This window comes from Rhipicephalus sanguineus, chromosome 1, assembly GCF_013339695.2.
Source record: "Rhipicephalus sanguineus isolate Rsan-2018 chromosome 1, BIME_Rsan_1.4, whole genome shotgun sequence".
NCBI classification, from domain to species: domain Eukaryota; kingdom Metazoa; phylum Arthropoda; class Arachnida; order Ixodida; family Ixodidae; genus Rhipicephalus; species Rhipicephalus sanguineus.
In genome coordinates, this window is record NC_051176.1 from 66808157 (window position 1) to 66826059 (window position 17903).

General features: G+C 45.8%; 1 protein-coding gene across 2 annotated transcripts in view; it reads right to left on the bottom strand.

The window, feature by feature from the left end:
- LOC119392597 (solute carrier family 22 member 6-A) overlaps window positions 1-17903 on the bottom strand; it is a 50388-nt gene extending 32485 nt beyond the window's left edge. The window contains exons 1-3 of one of the 2 annotated variants that reach the window (XM_037659697.1): window positions 17837-17903; window positions 5587-5928; window positions 3010-3189 (exon numbers count right to left, since the gene is read on the bottom strand). In XM_037659697.1, coding sequence (XP_037515625.1) covers window positions 3010-3189; window positions 5587-5790 — 384 coding nt within the window. In that variant the 5' untranslated portion in view covers window positions 5791-5928; window positions 17837-17903. Of the gene's footprint in view, window positions 1-3009; window positions 3190-5586; window positions 5929-11386; window positions 11668-17836 lie in introns of those variants that run through there. The other variant, XM_037659698.2, reaches the window with a different exon arrangement.

The window sequence follows — 17903 nt, forward strand, 5'->3', positions numbered from 1 at the left end:
AATAGAGAAGTCGATTCCATGCGTACGTTGTCGCTCGGATGCGCCCAGCTTACCTGGAATGCACCACGTGTTTTAGTTTTCGCAAATATTCTTGTTCCTGCAATAAACCGTTTGGTTCTTTGTGTTGTCTCAATATCTCTTCCTTGTGTTCCTCGTGCTGTTGTTTGAAAAACTTTGTTAGAGGGCGTAAAAGAAGGAGAGAAATCAGTTGCGCCTCAATGCCCTTCTCTTTTCGCGCCGTCTTGTAGACATGTAGGCGAGCGATAGCTCCAGTTTCTTCTGATATTGGCAGATCGGTGCAGAAAGAGTCGTGGAGCTGTGAAGGATGCGTCGAAGACTTTGTTGGTGCCTCACAGTGGCTTTCAAGTCGATAAAGCGACGGGCGCTCTGAAGCACCTTCTTCGGCGCTCATCTAAGGAGTGTGAAGGGCCGATCACCTTTTCACCTTCCTACGAGTGAATAAACAAACAAACAAAACAAAAAACGGCGAGATAAAGGCAGAGATAAGAGTGTTGTGGCTGCCCTCTCAGCTCGTCTTCTTTCTCAACTCAGCTCGTCTTGACGTCAAGCAGCACTTTTTCTCTTTCGCCGACACGCCGTGTTTTTTTCCGTACCACGCTTTTACCGACCATGCCTGATGCGATAACCGTAAGCCGTTACAGTAAAGAGCACACCGTCGCAATGCGGGTCCCACTATACGTCGTTTCACGAGGTGTGACTTCTCGCGAGGGCACGTCGTATCCGCAAGCATATAAACACAAACACTTAAAGGGGTACTGACGCGAAAATTTTGGCCTCGCGTTTTTTGCTGCAGTATGTTGCTGGGGGCCTGTTAGTCATAACACGGCACATCGTTTGCTGCAGCGCGTGAAAGATAATTAATTACAGGCTCCTCATTACCGACCAGTGTTATATAGTTTCGGTTTCAAAAACGACAAGCCTCCGGGTGCAACTATCACCACATAGCGGTTGCAGCGCTCGTCACGTCAGCACACAACCGTGACACACTTCCGCGCGGTTCGTGAGCAGCCGCCGAGAAGCAGGCTGCTGGAGCGAACGCGGCAAAAAAAAAAAAAAAAAAAAATGGCGGCTATGACGTCATCATAATTTGTTGCAGCGTGGTCACGTGAGGGAAGTGGGGGGTCACCGAGGGTCACCATTGAGGGTGTCAATAGCCCGAGGGTGTCGATCGCTCACGTAAACTTCAAAATTCATGTAAAATACCTTCCATGCTATATTCGCTGTTCTATTTAAGTACACATTCAATAACCTCAGACTCCGGTGTTGACGAAGTTTAGGAAAGTTGTTACATGGCCACAATCCGGGTATTTGAGTAAGGAGACAGCGCAATGGAACGGGACAAACGGTAAGGAGGTCAGCCGGCTCCCGAGCACTGCTTCTGTGTGGATAGAGCGCAGGATAGAGCGAAGGGTAATGCGCTCTATCCTGTCTCCCTTTTCCTTTCTTTGTGCTTGCGCAGTAAGTCTGGGTGTTAAATTGGTACGTTACAACTCTAGCCCCTTCAGTGGACAATTCATTTTTACCGATTAAGAACTATGTAGGCATTAGAAGGCGCCTTTCAAATCCATGGCATCACAGCGAGTTGGAGCGGGAACTACAAAGTGGCGTCGCCGCCCGCATTTTCTTTTGATACGTTTCTCACTTACCGCGCGTTTGCTTGCAGCAAGAGCTGCGCTTTTGGTATTGTGCAAGAGAGTTGATATACTGATACGAGCAAAAACGTCATTCTCTTGAGTGTCCCCGTAACGTAAGGGGCTTCGAAAATTGTGACATACGGCTGTGTAATGCTACCAGGGGTACAGTACCGTAGCAATATGCTTGGCTCGTATTTCTGTATGCTACAATTTGACACAAAAGTTTATATAGCCAACCCAAGCTTTGTTGGAGAAGAAAAAAAACTCACAGTTTCGCCGCGACGGCGAAGCAACGAATGCGATAGCAATAAATTGGAATGTAACGCGAAGAACGGAAAGCAGCTCGAAATTGCCAGCGCGTCGCTCGAGCCCAAAGGACGCACGAAGAGAACGCACACAGGACGAGCGCGAACTATCATGTGTCACAGCTCGACACTTGAAGCGCACTGCTCAAACATAAAGCACGACGCACGAAACGAGCGAACAGGTACACACAGGACGAGCGCGAACTGTCACAGTTGTTACTTATTTCTGTTTGAACAGCGCGCTCCTTTCGCAAACGCGGCCGCTGCGAAGTGACCTTCGTACGCTCTGTGGCTTCAGCGCGGACATCGCGGGGAAAGCACAAAACATACAACCGCCCGCTCCACCCCCACCCCCCCCCCGACCGCCCCCTTCTTTCCTCGAGATAAGCGCACCAAGGCGGCCACGCGCTGTAGGGCGAAGACCAACGGCGTTCGCAGGAGCGGGGCGATGATCTTTAAAGCGCGCCAAGCGCGCACGTCGCGCTATCTATGTGGCGAATAAGAAAGCATGCTGAAGGAAATGGTGTATGTAAATAGCTCGTCGTTAGCAGGCTGAAAGACGGTACTGTTGGAGGCGTAACCGTCTAACGCCGCTCGCTGGAAAGCCAGAGGTCGCCCGTTCGATTCCGCGCGTCAGAAAGTTTTTCTGAACTATTTTTCTTTATGGCTTTTATATGTATATACACACATTTACATATACGGTGAATGACGGCGGCCGGCGACGGCAAAAATCAGCCGAGACTGTCCATATAATTGCTATCGCAATAAAAAAGCAAACAAACAATAAATAACGAGGCAGACACCAAGAAGAACTCGATTTTCTCATTGCAAATAAACGTGGTGCGAACTTAGCATCTTACGGGGATTTCGCGCGTGTTGTCGAAGCGAGCGGACGTGAGGTTATCGACTACAGACTTCAGTTCCATACCACGACGTAATCTAATTTTTCACGCGCCGCTCGTATTCTGCAAACTATGGGCCATGTGTATAGTGTAACGTTATATTAGAAAGTTATTAAGCATGATCACTGCATAAAAATGACGACTTACCTCTGGGACTGCGGACGATCCCGGTACCGTTTCGTTGTAGGTCCACGCGTCGCATGCCACCAATGTCTCGGGGTCTACAGTGTCATTCTCAAACACAGCTCGATGACGGCAGCGCTCAAATCTTGGCGCTCCTGGAGGGCTGGCAACACTGCTGTTTGCGCCCACCGCCACACCTGTCATCTAGCGCGAAAGGGAATAATCAGAAGCAGTTAAAAGAACTTGTACAGCGCAATGGCCTTTATACACTCGTAGTGTCCCTAGGAATTGTTAGGAATAGTTGTGGCCTTTATACACTCGACAGCGCCTAACACAAGAAATGCACATACCAATGACCCTAATTTTAGCCTCAATGTCTGAATCAGTCATTTGCGTTGCATATTCTTCTACTCACCATCTAAGCTATGATACAGCTTTAAAAATAAAGAAAGAACTGCATTTCGATGTTCCGACCGTGCACAATGGTGAAGTAAAACAAGAGGACGTAAGCATCTTCAGCCAGAAACCAACAACCTACACCTTCGATAGCTGGTGACAAAAATAAGAAACTTTCTACACCGAACGCAAGTCCAAAAGTATACGTAGAGGAAAGGTGCTCACCGCTACATGATAAAATTTGGAAGTCCTGAGTTTCTAGCAGCGCTACTTCGGTGCGTGCAACAGGAAGGCTTGAATACAGGACCACACGACATATTAGTGAAGAAGAGAATGATTTTGAGCCTATCTTACTCTTTCTCCTCAATGAGCATCGCTAAGATGAAAGGAACTTCTATACAAATTGTTGAGATCATGACAATGAAGAGCGAACGAAATGAAAAAAAAAAAGTTAAATACTGATATTCACGAATGCAAGTATTCGCGAACTTTCAGGGCGTAAGCGCCGCTCGGTGACAAACCGGTGCCTTTAATACTATTGGGTTGGCCAGCACGCCAACACCGGTCCCTCACAAACAAAGCTTACACCTCAAAAGGTTATGGATCGGACCCCGAATTTCCTACAACATACAGCCTCATTGGAAGGGCTATCCGTGACGTAGTGATTTTGTCGCTGACGTAACAGTTTAAAAAATTTTAAATGGTAGCTGATTCATTATTAAGACACGTGAGAAAGCATGCAATGTATATGTGCAGTGCACATGAGAAACGAATATTCAGGAAGTCATTACATGCACGAGGCTAGGAAAGCGTGTCATATGCACATTCCAAGATTTAAGGCCATGCACGCGTGACAAATGTTTGGCTGTTCTGTTTTTGGATTCTTAGTGTAACAATCTACGACAACAGGCGGGCAGGTACATTGCACAGTGATTGCAGTTGACTGTTCTTTGCCTGTGTGCTTAAGTAAAGGGGCGGAGGCTGTTGAATGCAACACTTATTTTTCCGTGTTCACTGATGAATATGCACCCGCCGTTTTAGCTTAACCGGTAAAGTGTGGCGCTGCTAAGCAGTAGGACGTGGGTTCAATTTCCGACAACAGTGGGCGCATTTATGTTGGGGGAATGTGCTCACTTCAATTTTGGAGCACGTTAAAGAACACCATGTGGTTCAAATTAATCCAGGAGTCCCCTACTACTGCATACCTCACAAGCATATCGGAGTTGTGGCACGTAAAACATCAGAAATTATTTATTATTTACATGTGAAATCGTGATTGTAAGTACATCAGCTGTAGTGCGAATCAACGAAGAATTAATACTTGTCAAGAAAAGTTCGCGGCGAATATTCCTGATTAGGCTTTAGTAACGACCTTTTCTGCTTTACACTCTGTGTCTTGAATATGTGTTTGAAATCGTCTCCACATGCATCATACGTTTCTATTTAAAGATGAGGATGGCATGAAGTTGAGCTGGTTGGTAGGAATCAATAGGAAAATAAAGGCGTGCAAACACGGACACGAACGAGTTAAGGGAAAATGACAACATTAGTGCTATTTTCCGTCACTGCAAGTATAACTTTTTTTCGGTGATCCCATTCAGTTTGAATAACCATGTTGTATATGTTCGTCGCACTCATTCTATATTTCTCCTCACTGAACGTAATATCTTTAAGGTGACATTTACAATGAGGTAATGGAGACGGTTTGGCAGTCATAAAGTCACTGCCCCTATTATGCAATGACAGAACTAGTACTACTTCCATTATTACTAATACTACTGCTACCACTAATATTAAGAGTGCACTGAGTACTGAAAGTTCACAGGTTCCCTATAAGACGTCAAGCTCAGGATGACGATATGGACTTGAGTAGGCACACACAACGCTACTCCTGCCCATCACGTGATCTGCGGCGTCCGTCTGACCACGAGTGAACTGAACTTCACACTGTCACCGGAAATGCCGTAGTGAGCGTCAAGATCAGACCCCCTGTGCTCACTCACTGCGTCGCTAAGCTCTTGGTGGCCACTCAGCTATTCCATTCAAATGCTGAAAGTCGGCCTACTCGGTTGCTAAAATTGCGAAGCGAAATGGGGTTATAACGCTAGGAAAAACGATGGAAAACTTGAGCAGCTCGTGTTTGCGTCTAACGCTGTAACAATGTTGTTCAAAGTACATGCGTTCAGCTTGGTTGCCGCGCCTTACGGGTATGGCGATCTCCTTCCACTGCTCGTCCGTCCAGTTGGTGGCCAACCAGGCGGGCTTGGCGCACCAGTGATCCACGTCCGGCACGATGAAAGGCGCAATGAGCAGCGTCCACGAGGTGGGAAAGGCACGCAGCACCGTGATCGCACCCACGGCTAGGTGGTACCAGCCCAGCTGGCCCACCACGTCGGACACGTCCAGCATTGGTCTTTGCTCGCGTTCACACTGCCTGTGCGACTGCGGATTCGGTGCACGCTCACGTCACGGCCCCTGCCGCGAGCGGGACGGTTCTCTCGCCGCGAGCTTTTTCAGCCGGTGCTCGATCGTCTACATTTCTTCGCTCTGGAAAACGAAAATTGAGCGAAAGAAAGCAAAGGTAGCGTTAGTGTTATCTCGTAAACCACGACGTTAGATTTATTCGGTTTTAGTACGCGCTGTCGCATGGCGGTCTAGGAATTGAGTGATGAGATGATAAAGACCGCATCCGGAACTCTTTGATTAGAACCTTTAGATCACAGCTAGTGATGCTACGGCTAATGATTTATCAGTAGATCTACTCATTCGTTTTTAAATATGTGCTGATTCAGTGATAAGACGTCTGAATCTGCAGAATTATTGTCTTTTCACAGAAACTAGAGGAAAACCTTCCACTTTGCCATGACCAAGTTTAATTTGGTGCCACCTGGCAAACGAGAAACTTCTTTTGATTTCCAGATTTTCATACGCAGCACTGCATATGTCCTACCAGCCATAGACTTTCCAACAGTGATTAGCAGGAAGCTCCATGTTGTGAGCAAATATTGGGATATCGTGAGACAGTGAACGTGAATGCACTACCACGCCCCACAACTATGAAAGCACAACCAATGACTCCTTTCCTGCAGTGCTTCGACTTTTTTCCTTGTGCTAAGTGAGAACAGGAACCCCTACATGCTTACTTCATAGTTCTCAGCGTTGTTTGCAGTCAAACCTGCGGAATAAGCTTAGCACAGACACTATTGTGGCCTTCTGCACACGAGATATCCGAATACTCTTTCTGCATATTACAGATTCAAGAACTACAAGATGAATGAACAATTAGCACAAATGTCAACAGGAACGCATTTAACGAAATGTTGCTGGCACAACTACTCCGGGAAATTAACGATACACCTGTTTTGTCTTAATGACACCTGCGTCCAGAAAGTTCATTTGTGCAAGCAAGCTATCTGGGGCTCACGTTTTCTTACACCTGGGGCATAAGTCAAGTCTGAAACGCTAAAGCTTTCAGGTAATAACTACCATCTGACGCCTCTGAATACGCCTTTCGAAACCTGAATCGTGTTAGGCTATGTTTTTGGTATCCCGGCTTTCTGCAACCAGTGTTTGCACTGGTGGAAGCTTTACTCTTGCTGGAACTGGAGGACGTGCGTTTAGAACGTATGCTGGCAGCTCGAGATAACGTAGCGGATGTAGCTTCTACGTGAGTATCCCATCCAATGTGCTCATCGAACGCCTAAGAGCTTAACTGTAGGCAGTAGTTAAACATGCAGCGTCCGGGCAATTTAATAATAATAATAATAATAATAATAATAATAATAATAATAATAATAATAATAATAATAATAATAATAATAATAATAATAATAATAATAATAATAATAATAATGTTATTGTTATTATTATTATTATCAAAAAACAATACTGCTTCATTGGATCTGTCTCCCATCTCCTGCCGGCGACTTCAAACCAAATTTCAGTCCTATTCTTCGTTCTACATCGAAGTCGACAAGGAAACACTACAACGCCTGAATGATCCTTCGATGTGGCCCCTCGGATGCCTCTTCCACCATTTCGTGGGGAGCTGCGCGATGACATGCTTCATCCCTCTGAGCAAGTGACTGGAATCGAAAGTGCCGTGTAACGTAGACATATTCTACCAAAATGCTCGTGGTCTACATACCAAGACACGAGAGTTTTTCTCTAATGGTCTTTCGTCTTCTTTTCCTATTATTGCTATTTCTGAAACCTGACTAGGAACTGAAATTCCCTCTTCTGACTTTTTTCCCCCGACCTACACCACCTTCCGCAGTGACCGAGATTTCAGTGAAACCAAACGGAAAAGCGGTGGCGTGCTGATTGCCATTGATAATTCACTGAAATCCGTTAGACGGAAAGACCTAGAAACTATCGAAGAATCGATCTGGCTAGAAACCAACCTTGAGCGCCGTGAAAAAGTGTTGACTGGATGTTTCTATTTACCGTGCAGCATTTCCCCTGCCTCGTTTCATGATGTCATGTCTTCCATTAAACTTGTGATATCTTCTCATAGTGGGCACATAATTAATGTTCTTGGGGATTTCAATTCACTTGGAATTGACTGGAGCACGCTTACCTTTTCTCGTTACAATCATTTCATAGAGAAAAACTGCCGCCTGCTCTTGGACTTTCTGGCGCTTAATTCTCTACTGGAACATAACACAGTCGTCAATTCCAGTGGCAACGTCTAAGACCTATGTGTGTCAAACGATCAACCCCTTGAAGTTTCCCGCTCCAACATCTCTCTTGTACGTCCGGACAAATTCCACCCACCACTTAGCTAGACATTATATGCATCAGCTGAAACAACGAGCTACCGCAGTTACGTAAACAAATCTCCAAGATTTGCGTTCAAGCGAGGTGATTACACGGGCCTCTATCATCACTTGCCCACCGTAGAGTGGTCACAGGTTACTGACAAACCAAAGGTTTATGGCCAGGTTGATCGGTTTACGGGGCTTGTAGTGAGCAGCATGCGTAATTTTATTCCCCGATGTACACCCAAACAACGTAAATATCCCCACTGGTTCTCATCTGAACTTATCAGTACACTGAAGCATAAAGATCGCGCACACAGGGAATTTAAATGTTCTCTATCCAGCGAGTGGAAGGAAGAGTTCAGCTTTTTTCGTACTCTCTCTAAACGCCCATATAAACGGGATCATAGTTCGTATATTGAATTCTTAGAAGAAAGCGCCTCTCACAGCATTGAGTCGGAGAAAACATCCGCCAAATGCACATGATTCCGTGTAATGAATGATACTCTTGAAGATTGGGCTTTTAAGAGACGGAAATAGTCAGGCACAGAAATACACAATCAGGATCGCATATATGTGTCCGTCAATCTGTCCGTGTCTCAAAATAATTTCAACTCACCGAAGAAGCAGTACTCTTGAAGTGTATTGTGAAAGAAAATTAGCACAATTTTGTCCACGCATTTGTTTTGATTCTTACAAGTTAAACACTCATTTAAAGCAGAAATGTCGCGCGGTAGTATGGAGTTCGGCTTTCACAATGGTCACGAAAAGAAGCGTCTTATACAATTAGAGGTTGCAGTGTCACAAACCTTTGCGTTCCTAACTGCTCTTTGAAATTGGACAGCTGGATTTCCTTGATGATATGCCCAGTATTATAATTGGCTGTAATGTTCTGTTTTGAACTTCCGCGTAAGAACGTTTTTACGAATATGAACCCTGAATGAGCAACTTAAAATGAGCCGATGAGATCCGATTAACTACCGCTGCTAACCCAAGCGCTGTGAGCGGGTACGCTTAAAGACAAAAAATGAATTGTGTGTGTGTGTGTAAAGATAAATGTCAACTGTCTTTGGAGAGTCGCGCCTCCCACGGCCCTCCGATGAGCGTTTAATAATCTCCAAGAGAGAGCTAACGTGTATCTTTAAACAGAGTTATATACTTGGCAAGTCAGTGTAATAATTGTTGAGGTTGAACGCCCCAAAACCACGATATGATTATGAGAGACGCCGTAGTGCGGTCTCCGGAAATTTCCCCCCTCCGTTGTTCTTTAAAGTGCACCTAAATCTAGGTATACACGGGCCTCTAGCATTTCGCCTCCATCTAAATGAGGACTCCGCGGCCGAGATTCGATCCCACCACCTTCGGGTCAGCAGTCGAGCATCATAACCACTAGACCACCGTGGCGGGTACTTGGCAAGTCAGAGCTTACCAACAATAGCAGCAGGTAATTTTTTTTTTAAGTTCATAAACAGAAGCACAACGCACCAAAAAGCCCGTGTGCCATAATTTCGCATCGGGGTAAGTGTCTATACCCCCTATGAGGATGGGCTCATGCGTGTTAGAGGTTTTGCGAATTTGGTGACTCAGGTTGCGAGAAATGGTTAGGGTCCCAAACCGTATTGTTATTGGTCTCTGCAAGACACTGCCAAAGCGACGCAGGGGACCATTTTATGTCACATTATTTGGAAACGAAGTGATTGAAGAATAATTTTGAAGTATTCGTTTATATTCTCAAACTCACTCTGTCATAATTTGTTACGCGCGTCTTACAGCGCTGACAATGCTGTGGCGTTTGGGTTCATCGTAAAATTTGCCAATGTAATTGCTTTGTTTCTTTTTTTTTTCGGGAGGAGGAGGAGTAGAATAAGGTGTTGCTTTTATTGAACATAAGCTGCATCTATTGAGTACATATATAACATGGACACAGGCCCGTGGCCATGGGTAAGGGGGGGGGGGGAGGGGAGGAGGAGGGTAGGCAGAGATTTTTCCAGCACGGATATCGATCGCCTCCCCGCTGCACCGAGAAACCTGTAACAAGCCTCACCATGTGACCTGTAACTATCGTGCAGATCTTTCCATGCCCACATGCGCCGAATGCATCTGCTGAACGGGTTGCTACGTAAGTCACTTTCTCGGGCAGCATCACGAAGTAGTAGATGACGCCGCACACAACAGTAAGCATCCGACAGCCGCGCGAGAATGGTAATGTCGCGGTTACACTCCCAACTTTTACCGCTATTACGACGCTTGTAAATATTGCGTTATCGCGTCGGACGTTACACTATATAGAAGCGTTTCGAGTGGTGACAAATGCCCAGATTGGAACTGTTATTTCTTTTTTACTCTTCGTTTCTTAGTTTAGGCCCTTATGCACCAAAAAAAAAATAATAAACTCCATATTAAGAATCCTTCCCAAATACTATAGGTCTATGCTTTAGCCAAGTGTCCTCACCCCTCTTCAGAAAAATTCCCGCCTACGAGCCTGAGTGGGCATAACTGATATATTACAAATATATCAGTTTTACTCACTTGGGAGTGCATTATTCTGAAATATATAAATAATACGTCAGTCCCTTTTTTATAACATGCTCGTAAATAACATATTCACAGCATGCAAACTTTGAAATACTGCATCATGTTTGTTCAACTCACAACTTGTACATGGGATGCACCTTAACGGTATCCTCATTTCAATCGTCAGTGTTGAGTATAAAAGGCCCCCACTGAAAGCTCTTCGCTTGCGCTACCAAACGCAACACAAATTTCATTCACGTATACGTTGGGCGCTTCTCTAACAAAGTAACAACTTCTGCAATGTATTTCAACACACAGACACGCACACACACACACACACACGCGCGCGCGCACACACACACGCACACACCCACACACACACACACACACACACACACACACACACACACACACACACACACACACACACACACACACACACATATATATATATATATATATATATATATATATATATATATTTATATATATCGCGTCGAAGTAGAGTTTCATTTCTTTGCGTTACCCATGAATTCCCCACGCAAACTGGTTTTGGGTTACGCTTACTGAAGACGGCGGCACAGCGAAGCACACAGACAACAACAAACTGTGTCCCGGTCTTCAATAAACGAACCCCTAACCAGTATGCCGTTCCTACTAGCTCAAGAAACAGCGCTCCCCACGCAAGCGGGACCGTATGCGCACTGCGGTCGTGGCCGTCTCAGACTTACACAGTGTGGGCGACAGTTGGCGTTCATCGATTGCTCGAGGCCATTTCGATCATCCGACCCCGGTTTCCTCGCTTCGGCCTCACCGTTTGTATACACTCGCGAAGTAGCGAGGACCTCTGTGATCCTTGGCCTCCAGTAAGCGCTACGCAGTGCACAGTCCACAAATGTGTCGAAGAAGTCGATTGGCACTACAGACGTCTTCGCATTGCGAGATGCGACAGTGACGGCACTTCGCCGTGGCGTGGAGGCAGACGGTCCCTCTCGAAGGAAAAGAGCGCGCGTCTATTTTCTTCGATAAGGAATTACGACCATCGTCGTCTTGAGCGCCTCTCATATCATGGCGGACTTTGTGGAGCGATAAACTGCACGTCGAGAGCAATTGCACCCACTGCACTCATTCACACAGGTGCGCACGAGATGGACGCTCGGCGATTGCGAAGAGCACCGATAACGTTGATGGACGCCTCATCCAGAAAGCAAAAGAAGGATTAGAATGGCTCTAAGCGGCAAAAAGCGTGGCACACCACAAGGCTGCATGGTTGAAAGGAGCACGCTTTCGCGACAAACTCGTAGACCTCAACTGCAAGTAATTCAATTCCACTATACATGAAGGATATTATAGTGCTTACATCACGGGAAGGTCCCAGGGTTCATTGTGGTAACCTCAAGTGTCAAAGACGACACGCTTGCGTTCATTTGGATGGCTACACGCATTCGGGATTGCTAATAATAAAAATTGTTTGGGCTTGACATCCCACAACCACGATAGGTTAATGAGGGGCGCTGTAGCGCAGGGATCCTGAAATTTCAACCACCTGGAGTTCGTTAACGGGCCGCTAGCATTTCACCTGCATCGAAATGCGGCCGCCGCGGTCGGGACTCGATCCGTCAACCTTCGGGTCAGCAGTCGAGCATTACCACCACAGACCACCGCAGACATTCAATTTTTCTACCACATCCATTTTGTAGGGCGCCGCTTTTAAACGAGGTTAAATCAAATGAAGCTTATTAATTCCAGCTGTAAACGTGGCACACGTGCTGGTGTATACGAGAAGAGTTCAATGAAGTGTGAGAATGCGTCACTATATATATCTTCGCTACGTCCGCGATAGCACAATTCTGCTAACATAGCCATTAAGCGTGCCGCATCGCTGAAGACATCGCGAGAAGTAAGATTCGTTCAAACCGCGCCTCCACCATTGTGAAAGACAGCAGCACTGTCGTGGTCTCGACGCCTTTGATTCTGACCCCTCCGAACGAAGATGACGCCCACAGTGAGGATTATTATATACAGGTGAAGAGGATGGAAGGACGAATGTTGTGAATATTGTGCTCGCAATACTAAGAAATGCGTCCTCAGAGCACCATTTGAGCAAACGCTGGTGTCACAGTCCTGGGAGGCCAGCGATTGCTCAATCCTGTCAACCCCTGTTGAGCTGGCTCAGTTTAACATCTGTTTAATTAGACCTTCGAGTCAACCTTAAACAGAAAAACTTAAGAGAACTGCTTATTTATTTTTATGACCCGTTTATCTGGAATTAAGTCATATCAAAGTTCCCTACCCGCGCTCACCACAGCGAGGCCTTAGGCGTACCGCTTGCTTCAAACATACAGGGTTTCGAAGGTTAAAATATGTGGCAGTAATTTTAATAAAACACCTCTGCTACTAAAAGGGATGCGAGAACATAGACACAGCACTTGCTTGTATACTTTGACGCATTTAAATGTTCTGGGCTGTTTCACGTGCCAGAACCATAGTATACGATAAGGATAGGTACTCCTTAGTGTATAACTCCGGATTATTCTGGACAGCCTGTGGTCCATGTAACGCGCAGTTAAACCGTGGTTAACCATGTAATACGAGTGATTTTGCCTGCCACACCCACACGAATGCGGTTACCGCGGCTCCAGGCATCAAAATCCGCGAGTTCGAGCTAGGCTGCGCAACGACGTTGCCATCGAGCGTACGCGACTGGTCATTATTGACGCAGTTTATGTCTACGGAACACGACGACGGGCATGCTTTTTCTTGGTATTGGTTTCTTTTGCATGACCTCGTGACTGCGCCAACCGCACATCGACTCCGTGTATCAGTAGTGTGGATTCTTGTAGAACAAAGCTGGGCAGCGCCTGCATTTTTTTTTTTCAATCACGCTCAGGCACGGCGTCAGAGTGGGTGTGAAAGCATGCCCGTCTATTCTAAACTTCTGCGCACAATAACTGCCCTAAAATGGGTTGCTATAAACAACAACCACGTGCGACCCTCTTCCCTCCCTAGAAATAAATTACTGACTACGCCCGTGGTCGCACTGGGCGTGGTTTCATAGAGAGATGCTTTGTAGCTCTGTTCCACAATTGCTTTGATCGCGAACTATTTATGTTTTTCTCGCAGTGGCAATTACACCACCGCTAATTGACAAGCGGTAACTGTAATGCCCTAGCAGCGCGGGCAAGCACTAGTTGCTTCGTTAGTTTTGGAAGCTGTTCCGGATCACCGGACCAGTCTTGGAAAGTGATTTTTAATTTCCCATGCCTCACGGTGTGGCCCCACACTCACTTGCTGAAAACGAATAACCTTCCAAGTGACGTCCACAAATCAGTGTATACCTGACGAGGCTCTAAAGTATCGATGAAAGTGAGAGATCAGGAGTAGGGATCCACTCGTTGCTCGTAATATAATTATCTACGATGCCGTACCACAGCATACGTAGAATACTGTGGACAGGTCTATGCTCATTGCAAGCTGGTGCACTTATAAGGAAATATTTTGTTGAAATGGGATTTATTTATTTATTTTTTGGGAAAGAGTCAAGCCTGAGTACAGTTTTTAAAACATGCAAGTGCCAATAAAACAATTACACGCACAGAAAATATTTACAGTCATGTTATCAATCAACAAAATAATATTGCAGTCAGCCAAGCGAATACTGATGACAATGAATATAGGTAGCAGTATAGCGTGTGACCACAGATGTAATAATAATTGTTGGGGTTTAACGTCCCAAAACCACGATATGATTATGAGGGACGCCGTAGTGGAAGGCTCCGGAAATTTCGCCCGCCCGGGGTTCATTAAAGTGCACCTAAATGTAAGTACACGGGGCTCAAGTATTTTCGCCTCCATCGAACATGCTGCCGCCGCAGCCGGGATTCGATCCCGCGACCTTCTGTTCCGCAGTCAAGCACCATAACCACTAGACCACTGTGGCGGGTCCGACCACAGATGTCAGCATTCGTAGATAAAAATAAAGGAGTAATGAGAGTTTCTTAAGTTGTACGAATTTGCCAAGTCACGCTGCCGTTTAAATGTAAAACACGAAGTTTAGGCGTATCCGTGCAGGGCGCATCATTCCCGCGCTGATTGAACCGCCACGCATGCAGCTTCCATTGCCTCTAATAATGTTTGTGCAGAATTACAGTTTGGCAATAGAGAGGGAAAAAAAACAAAAAAAAACGCCGACTGCACAACGAGCTGCAGCACTTTGGCAGGATTCTTTGTGTTCACATCTTCCTCTAGCAATGGGAAATCGGCAGCGACTGTTTGTTATTTTTTTTCAGTTAACGTACAGATCATAAAAGCGAAACCGAATTATTGATCAATAAATTACACGTAATAGAACGCTCTCCGACATTTTCTTTGCAAGTTGGAGCTCTACATCTGTGAGCGCAAGAATTATTTACCAGCCGCATTTTGTTTTATTTTATTTATTTAATAATAGCGTCCATCTGATATGAGATCAAAGCAGGAAAAGGGAGCTGCAGCAGGTGCGACAACAAGGAAAAGAGTTCCATTTCAAATGTTAATAAGGTCGCATAAAATGTCGGCTTTTCAACGAGTATGCGCGCATAGCGTCTTAAACAAAAATTACCGGAAGTGAAACTCTAAAGGGATACGAAGTAAAATTTCAATGAGATTTATATAAGTACATCGAGAGGTTAACTAGAGGCGCTATGAAAAGGCTTTGCAGTACTCTAAATAAGGCCCCGTGGTGCTCTCGCACTTTTCAAGTGTAGAGAAACTCGACTCTTCATGTCCCCTAATCCGAACAAACAAACAAAGAAAACTCTCTTGCGCTAACACTATACTTAATGCAAACTCCAGTCAATCATTCTATATATATGTGGGTGCATACTATTAACGATGGACCAAACAAAGAACACGTACATGAACGAAAGCATTTGCGAATTCGGCTTCTTGTTCTGTTTTTGTTCATAAAACTATCGCCGGTCTGGTATATACGCTTCGCAGCTGCGCGTGCTATTGCAGGGACGAAAAGAATGCGAAGGCTCGGTGCCCCCCGTCGGCTCGTCGAGTAGCCGCCAATTGCACAACCTTAAGTATTCACACAACGCGCAAGGCTTGGATTGCCCAGTGCGCGCGGGAACTTCCTTCCTGAGCGTACATAGTGGCGGTTATAGGCAAGAACTTGGGGAATAATAGATTCAACAACACTGTCAAGGAACGCAGTAAGGTCATCACGTGTCACTGTTTGAAAAATCAACGACTATGGCGACAGTCACGACTCACGACAGCGTTTCACGTTATCGCGACTAGACGTATACGTCAAGGCACTTACCACTTCACCTTCGCGGTGGTGTGTAAAGACGTTTAACGCCCATTCGACCGCGACGCAATTACGGGGCCGGACGAGTGCGTCGACAAAAAAGAGCCTATGGCATGCATGTTTGAAGGAGGAAAACGTTCAGGCAACATACAGCAACGACGGTGTCAAGCGAGTCAGACAGCTGGCAGCTCGTGTTGTTCGGAACATAAACCTGCTCTCGCTAGTGGGCTTAGAACTTTAGAGAGGACGCTTCTTTCTGTTTGTAGAGAAACAACAAGGTCATCGTATATTTCGTTGCACAGCGTTTCGAATATGTAGCGCACGAATATGCGTGACAAAAACAAGCCAATAGACTATGAGGTCCGAGAGCCATGTCTCGGGCTTGCATCGACGTAAAGCTTGGCGCCACACTATGAGCGACAGGAGTTAAATCTACTATTACGTTAGAACGTACACAACTGAAATACTTCTTTCGAGTTTCCGGCGACGCGCACTGGGCACGTGGCGTTGCGGTTGTTTTAGCTTCCGACAAACTTTTCCGATGGCATAGAACCTGACTATATAGACCGAGACGACTCTCTGAACAGCAACGAACGCGCACACTTCTCCTAGCTTGCTTTGCGGAGCGTTGTGCGATAAGTAGTGGCAGGGTTAGAAGACATATACACCTCAGGCCTTCGACACTATGTCTCACAGAAATGCACGCAATGTGTCGTTTTACTATATTTGCAGACAGCGAAAACTCTTCCCTCGAGGTAAATAATGTCCAGAGGACACCGTGAACACGTAACGTCTATATAGATATGCTTTGTGAGCTGACGCTGCTGATAGCAGGGCTAGCTCAGAAGACACGGACATCACGTATACTTTGTCGGGCCCCTTTTGTTGATACCTCGGTAACTGCTGCTGTGTGAGTGTGACTCAGGTTTATTATCTTATTGCTGTGCGATTTACCACTTTTAGTGGGGGACAATAACTTAAATTCTGCTTCCGACCCTAATCGATATCCCTATAGCACCTCAAGGTATTCGTAAGTGGCAATCAGGTCAAATGAAACCGATTTAGTGGTAATAAGAAAGTAGACATTCCGTCCAGCCTCAATGACAAACATACCTCACACCAAGGTCAGCTTGTGCGCATCAGCAAAATGGGTCAGACGCTTAGAATCAACCTGAATCATTGCAGTCGTGCGAAATGTTTCTAGTTTTCGTTTGCATTCATAAACTGAGAAAAGTGAACGAATGAGCGGTACAACCACAAGGACTGTGGTCCCCGCGTGCTTGTTGTTTAAGCGCCTTCAAGGCATCGACTAGCGTACACAAAACGAATTCGTCTACAGACGCTCAAGAACGGCATGCACGACTCGTGGCTCCAGAGCAAGTTAAATATTATAACTCCATGTTCCGCCCAACTGCTTTTCATTAGTAGCGATTGCCAGCGTAGTTCGAAACTGTGTGTGTCAAACTGCGATGCAGCACTTCTGATTACCACTCCCTTCCAAGTGTATTTTCATCTGTCAATCTTGAATTTCAACGTTGCCAAGTTTTGCTCGGGCTCTAACGAGGAGAAATACTAATTCGCATGCAACAATGCAAAGCAATGTGCGCTATTTCGCTTTGTAAACTTCATGCTTAAGCTACTGCTCAAAATTTTGAGATTCAGTACGACGGGGTTCGTTTACGCAATCACGTCTTACGGAAAGCGCCACGTATGTCGTACTGTGGACGATACCGAATGATTGGATCTCTATGATTGAACCGAAGCTTTCTTTACGAAAACCTTTAACACCCTGATTACCGGGACTGCTGGACCAGTCAGATCACGCGTGCGTGTACCGACATTGGTATACTACCAAAGGCGTCAGAAATGATGAGAAGATGCTCACTTGAAGTGTCTTCGAGGTGTAGGCCTGTGCTTTTCTTCTCGCCGCCTCTCAAGTGCGTCAGCCTCTC